A 6,764-nucleotide genomic window follows, 5' to 3' on the forward strand; every position below is an offset into this window, starting at 1 on the left:
AAAAAAAAAAAGCCTTCATTCCCCAAATTTGCAGCAAAACCTTCTTTCCCCAAAAATTAAATTCTTCACGTACTCCAACGAATTTAAAACAACAATAAAATATTTGATTGGGTAGTTTATTGTTACAATGAAATATATAATGTTTTTTTTGTTATAATTCATGATATATTATATTTTATTATTGTATTAAATGTCGAAATCTCCAAAATAAAGAAGCTGCTGGATTTTGATCATAATTTTTTTAGAGATTTTAGCTTTTACTTCCCCATTTTAGAGAAATTTTGGGAAAGCTGTTGGAGATGCTCTAAGAGAAGAAGATGTGAGGTGAAAATGGGGTCAATCCGCGTGACGGTTGATCTAACGGTCTAAATGGGTTAGTGATGGTGGGGAAGTCATCATTTCTGTTGTTGTTGGTTGGATTAAATATTTTTATTTCTTCTGGAAAATGAATAATTCATTCATTAAATAGATGAGTCTAATTAAAAAGCATGCAAGCGATGCTAAAAATCTAGTAATAACAAAGAGCGTGGGTCGACTTTAACTTGACTGAAAGCTCACTAATCTATTGACTGAATGTCCAACATCCAAATAATAAGATTGCAACAACTCAAACAAATTTATGATACCCACCACCTATGCATATATGTTAACATTTATGTCATTATCGCCATTAGCAGCTTTGAGATAGTGAGAAATACCAGATCTAAGAGAGTAGGAGTGTTGGATTGGATTAATAATGTGGTATTGTGATTGGCAGGGGCGGATCTAGGTACAAGCACCATGGGACTCAAGTCCCACCCAAATATTTTGGGGAAAAAAATTACTACTTATAGTTATCATTAGTTTTATGGTGTGATTGTAAGATTATTGAGCTTAAGTCCCACTCAAATTCCTTCATCTTGTACAATTACTAATCAAATATTTTTTGGGATAGTCTCACTCAAGTCTTAGCTATAGCATTGACGTGATCCAAGTGTCTATCGTATATTTAATTTCATTTTTGTTAAAGAAAGAGATAAGGTTCTCTATCTTCTCAAAAAAGATAAACGTCTATGTTTTCTGTTGTTTTCTTTTCTTCCTTGCCATACCCTTGTCACGCAGCATCGGTGAGGACGCGAGGTTGTCGGTCTTATTGAAATGCTTATTTAGTTTTTTTTTTGTTATGTCTAAAATGTTTTATGAATTAAATAAACATTAGAGTGGTAAAGGCCCACTACGTCCTTTATGACTAGGTTTATCTTTACTTTCAATCTATAAATTTCTCTAACACCGTAAAAAAAAATTTCCTACTAAAAATCAAAGTCTCACCCGATTGCGATTTCTGAATCTGCCCCTGGTGATTGGTACGAGTAAAAGTAGAACTATTGACTAGAGAATTCTACGACTGCATTTGAGTAATAATTGAGGGCAGTCTAACTTGGATTTCACATATAAAATTTCAAAATTATTGTTTTATGACAATAATCAGTTGTGAGTTAAAATAAGGGTGCGGTTATTGCCACCCTACCCTCTTTTTTATTCACCCTACAAACATTTGAATTATTTAAAGACTATAGTACCCAAGTGTAAAATATAATAAGTACACTAATTTTGTAATATCCAAATCTCAAAGAAGACTAAATAATATATAACAAACAAATTATATATTTTATTAAATAACATTAATCCTCACACTTCTCCACCCATATCTAAATCAATTACAATTTCTTTGTTTTCTCATCATCGTTAATACGTTATTCAATTCATAAACTCATTAGTGTTAACTTGATAAAAAAAAATTACAAAAAATGTTTTAAATTTAAAAAGTAAAAATATAAATATATATATATACACAAGATGATCTAGATATGTCTAGAAAGAAGTTTGAGGAAATTCGATCGGAAAGTGGTGTAAAAATGGAAATCCGCATCGAAACCTTCGGTGCGAACGTCCGCAGCTGAGAATGCCTGTATATATATATGTGTGTGTGTGTATAATAATTTTTTTCTCAATTCATTGCTCACAACTGTATGAATTTTTTTTGACATGTATGAACATAAAAAATGATTTAGAACTAAAATAGAAATGAATTACGTTGACATTTTATTAGCATTTTTTTTTATTGTTATAGATTATGAGAGATTTTTGTATATTATTGGAAAACAAAATGGGTGGACAAAGTAAATTTAGTATAAAAATAACCATGTAGGGTGAATAAAAAAAATGATAGGATGGAAATAGCCACGTCACCTAAAATAATTACGTGTTTTGTAAACATTACTTTTAAAACTACTGTTATGATATATAAAATATAATTTTCATGTGTTTTTGTCAATGAGCCAAAAAAAAAAATCAATAAAGTGAAAATTATAGTATCGGGAAAGTATTTATTCAAGATTGACTAGCTCAAAATGTAACAAAATGAAAGTAAGAGATCGAGATTGATGTATGTTAATGTATGGGGAATTCGAATGACAAACAATATGAAGATGTTGTAGTAACATTATTTATGTCAAAAAAAAAAAAAAAAAAACTGCTGAAAGCTTATTGGCCCAAGAGAAACATGTGGGCTAGGCGGAGTCGGGACACCGCTAGGCGGTGACTCGGGTAATGGGCATGTGCGGGTCGAGGATCTCACCATTAAAAAAAGAAAAACAGCTGAAAGCTTAGAGCATGTCCACCCATAGAGAAAAATTCAACCCAGGTTGAATGCCACATAGGCAAAGTAACCCAACCCAAAAATTTTTGCTTCCACCCATAAAATGAGATCACTCATTTTCTAGCCCAGGTTACTTAGGTGGGGAGAAAACTAACCTAGTGAGAGGAGAAGAATGACCTAGGCGAGTTGTAGCCACCTCAGCCCAGGCCCAAGATCGTGGCTTGCGTCAGCAAAGAGACAGTCCCCGACCCACGCGCTTGGAAGCTGTCTGAAGCGCACGGACGAATGGCAACCACCAACCGAAACGCGTGCGTTGACGACCCGTGGGCGCGATAGAGAGCCGGGGACCACGCCACGCGTCGCACACTAGAGGCAGTCTGGAAAGGTTTCAAAAGCAACGGTCCACAGATCTTGACCGTTGGTTTGGGAGTTTTGGCAAATCTGACGGTCCATAGTTGATGACCGTTGCAACTGAAATTTTTTTGAAACAAAATTTGAGCGTTTGGAATTTTTTGGGAACAAAAAATTAACGGTAAGAAAAAAATTAACCCTTTCAATGGGTAGGAAAAAAAAAGGCAAAAAAATATTATATTTTTTTGTATAATCCCCTATAAATGCCCATCAAAATTTTACACATTCCACACCAATTTCTCTCACACATCAAAATTTCCTAGTTTTCAAATTCCATAGATTTCATCTTCTAGGTTTTTCCTTTGTTTCAACCATGGCCGGAGTTAACACAACTTTGCCGAGATGGAGTCCGGAGGAAGACCTCCAATTGTGCAAGTCGTGAAGGTTTATTAGCCAAGATTCGAGAAAGGGTAAAGATCAAAAGAAAGCCGAGCTATGGGATAATGTCCGCAAACACTAGTTCGAAAATTTACCGGATGCTACCGATCGAAGTGCATCTGCATTTATAGGGAGGTGGAGAATTTTGAAACCCGAATTGTTTCAATGGCATTGTGCATTACGACAAGCTAAGAATTGGGTAAAGAGTGGTACAAGTCCACTTGATGAGGTATGAATAATTAGTTACTAATTTCGTGTTCACATAATTATTATGATATTTTGATAAATTAGTTACTATTTCATGTATCCCATTAATTATAGTTTTTAAATTTGTAGTATAAGAAAGCACAATTAATTATTATGATATTTTGATAAATTAGTTACTATTTCATGTATCCAATTAATTGTAGTTTTTAAATTTGTAGTATAAGAAATCACAAGAAATTTGGAAACAAGGGATGTCCAAAGGGAAATCAATCAAAAACCAAAAGGATTTCTCGAGTTTTGCTTGTTATGAAGTTGTTCAAGGTTTTCAAGCATTTCACGACATTCCATCTCCGACTGAGATGAGTGCGGCAACATAAATGGGATGCGATGAAGGGATGTCTACGCAACCAAGTTGTGATGAATCTCCTATCAACTTAGAAAAAGATGTTGATGAAGTTGCTCCCAACCGGAATGTGTGACCTATAGGAAGAAAGGCTGCAAAGGAAGCACACCGAAAAGGGAAGGCGACCAAAGAAGAATCACATGTTGCAACTGCTGTCTTGACGCTTGCAAACAGCCATTTCAAATTATTGTAATTTTTTTTTCTAGGCTAGGCCTGTCAATTAAATGTCATGGAATAAAAAAATTAATTTCATTAAGTCATATTGTTTAATTACTATTTATTTACAACTAAAATCATTATTCACACTTAAAAATCATTTTTTTAAATTCAATAAACAATCATTGCCACGTGGCAGCAATCTCACATTTCAAACGGGTGGAAACTGCTGTTCAGTCACAGTGACCCAGAGTGACCCAGGTCACTATGTTCATTCTAACCCAACGGGTGAACTTGCTCTTATAGGCTCAAGAAAAACAAGTGGGCTAGGCGGAGTCGTGGCACCGCTAGCGGTCACTCGAGTAATTAGCATGTGCGGGCTGGGGGTTCCACCTTTAATAAATAAAAGAAAAACGAAGGCTCTCTTCGTTGTTCTGTGTTCACTTGATTTTCGGTCTAGTTTTTCAATTTTTAGTAGTAATGAGAAGAGGAGAAGAAAGATGTAGATGTCTGTATCTGATTTTGATGAAGGTAACCGGAGCTGCATGTTGAAGAAAATTAGAAGAAGAAGAAGGAAGCACAGTGATTCTAAAGCAGGAAAGGAATCTCAGAGGCGATTGCAGATACGTTCAGAACTTCGGATTCTTTAGAAGTGCATGTTAATGCTGAAGCAGCCCTTTGTGCTATATCACTTGGTCCAGGTTTTATACGAAGATTGCTTCAGCATGCTATAGAGGACTCTCAACGGAAATCAGTTCTCACCAGCTCCATCATTATCGGTTTGTATGGAAACTTTGAGCAGAAATGCTTGTATTAGTGAACGCGAGCTTGTTCATTTCAGTATTACTGTAAGATGCTGAGAAGGAATTGATCCGTATTGAAGCAATACTGACAGTTTTAGACTTGTTTTTAAAGTAGCGGTATAACAATTTTTTGCATTACCACAGAGGACATAGTCGTATCATGTTAATTTAGAAAGCAAAAATGGTCCTCTGGTAAAACATCTTCTTCATGAATGTGATCTTATTGGAAAGATACTTGAAGCAGAAAGGAGTTTCACACTGGCTGCTGATTTCAGTTATGCCAAAAATTCCTGCTAAGGCAGAAACATTCAACTAGGAAACAACGAATCAACGATAGGGAGATTCAGGCATATCTGCCGGAAAATAGTGTCACTACCATATATAACAAAATCACCAAATTACACTATGAATAACCTTGGAGAATAAACATTGTCCTACGCATATACAATGACTTCATTCTCAGACTTTTAGGGGTTCCTTCACGTCCCAATTGTTCAACCTTCTAGCTGCCTCTTCCACCTGCAATTCAATCCAGGTTACAATTAGCAGTGAGCACAACAATAGTAAGACTAGCCTAAGATAACTAACACACTACAATTAAGTTGTTAACATCATATATAGTATGATAAAAAATGAGAAACAAATTAACCATGTAAATAAGAATCTGAGAGCTGATTAATGAAGGGAAGAAAAACAAAAAGTCTTGGTAAGTAGTAAAACTAGTTTACCTCCTTTTTCCAGTCCGTTCGAATGGTGATCCATAATAGAATGATTGTTTGCATCAATGTACCTGCCATCATCCCTAACCATATTCCCTATACAATATGAAACGCAGTCAATAACGTAGTACTGTAGTGTAACATAACACCTTTACTTGGTTAAACTTTAGTTTATGAAACGCAGTCAATAACGAAAGCAAACCAAATTTGCATTACACATTATCACTGATGCAAAGTCTAAGTAACTCGAACTGGCATTACCTTAGCACCAAAGTTGAAGTAAAAACCAAGAAGGACACCGAGGGGTACTCCAACCAAGTAATAACACCCCACATTTACATACGCCACAAAAGCTTGCCATCCACACCCAACAGCAACACCGGACAAGACTGGCTGAATTCCATTGAGGAGGAGGGTGAGGGCAAGCAGAGGGGTGAGATCTGAGACAGCAGCAGCCACGACTTCACCCTCCGTGAAGGCGTAGCTGATAACGTCTCGGAAAATAAGAACAGCTATGGCTGCAATGACGGAAATGATGAAGGAGATCGTAGTCACCACAACGACGGAAAATGCTGTGGACTTGGGATTTCCGGCTCCAAGCTCATTGCTTACTCTCACACTGCATATACATGATTGCAGAACCCATCAGCAACAACAATAGTGCTAAAATATATAGTTATAGCTCTCATATATTATGTCAGACATTAACGCTTGCTAGCTAATTAACTCATATATATACACACAATATTATTCACTGACCTTGCAGCTGCATTTAACCCGACTGAGATCATGAACACCCATCCTGCTATCGTCATGCTGCATTAATCAAATTATTCATATGTCATATATACGTATATCACGAAATCATGAATACATATACGTGATGTTATAGAGTATTATAGAGTACTATGAAATTTTCATGAAACAGAAGATGAGAAGATGATTGTTTTAGAATATCAATAATAAATTCCCTTTTTTTTTGTAAAAAAGTACCTTAATTATTTGAAGAGATGCCATTTTCCAAACATCGTATCAATTGGTGCAGAGAA

General features: G+C 35.6%; 1 protein-coding gene across 1 annotated transcript in view; it reads right to left on the bottom strand.

Moving 5' to 3' along the window:
• Nucleotides 1-5,352: 5,352 nt before the first annotated feature.
• The window catches only part of LOC101298839, a 14,496-nt gene continuing 13,084 nt past the window's right edge, over nt 5,353-6,764 (bottom strand). The window contains exons 2-5 of the mRNA XM_004289119.1: nt 6,475-6,531; nt 5,977-6,334; nt 5,725-5,811; nt 5,353-5,515 (exon numbers count right to left, since the gene is read on the bottom strand). Coding sequence (XP_004289167.1) covers nt 5,456-5,515; nt 5,725-5,811; nt 5,977-6,334; nt 6,475-6,531 — 562 coding nt within the window. The 3' untranslated portion in view covers nt 5,353-5,455. The remainder of the gene's footprint in view (nt 5,516-5,724; nt 5,812-5,976; nt 6,335-6,474; nt 6,532-6,764) is intronic.

The sequence above is a fragment of the Fragaria vesca genome, linkage group LG1, assembly GCF_000184155.1.
Source record: "Fragaria vesca subsp. vesca linkage group LG1, FraVesHawaii_1.0, whole genome shotgun sequence".
NCBI classification, from domain to species: Eukaryota; Viridiplantae; Streptophyta; class Magnoliopsida; order Rosales; family Rosaceae; genus Fragaria; species Fragaria vesca.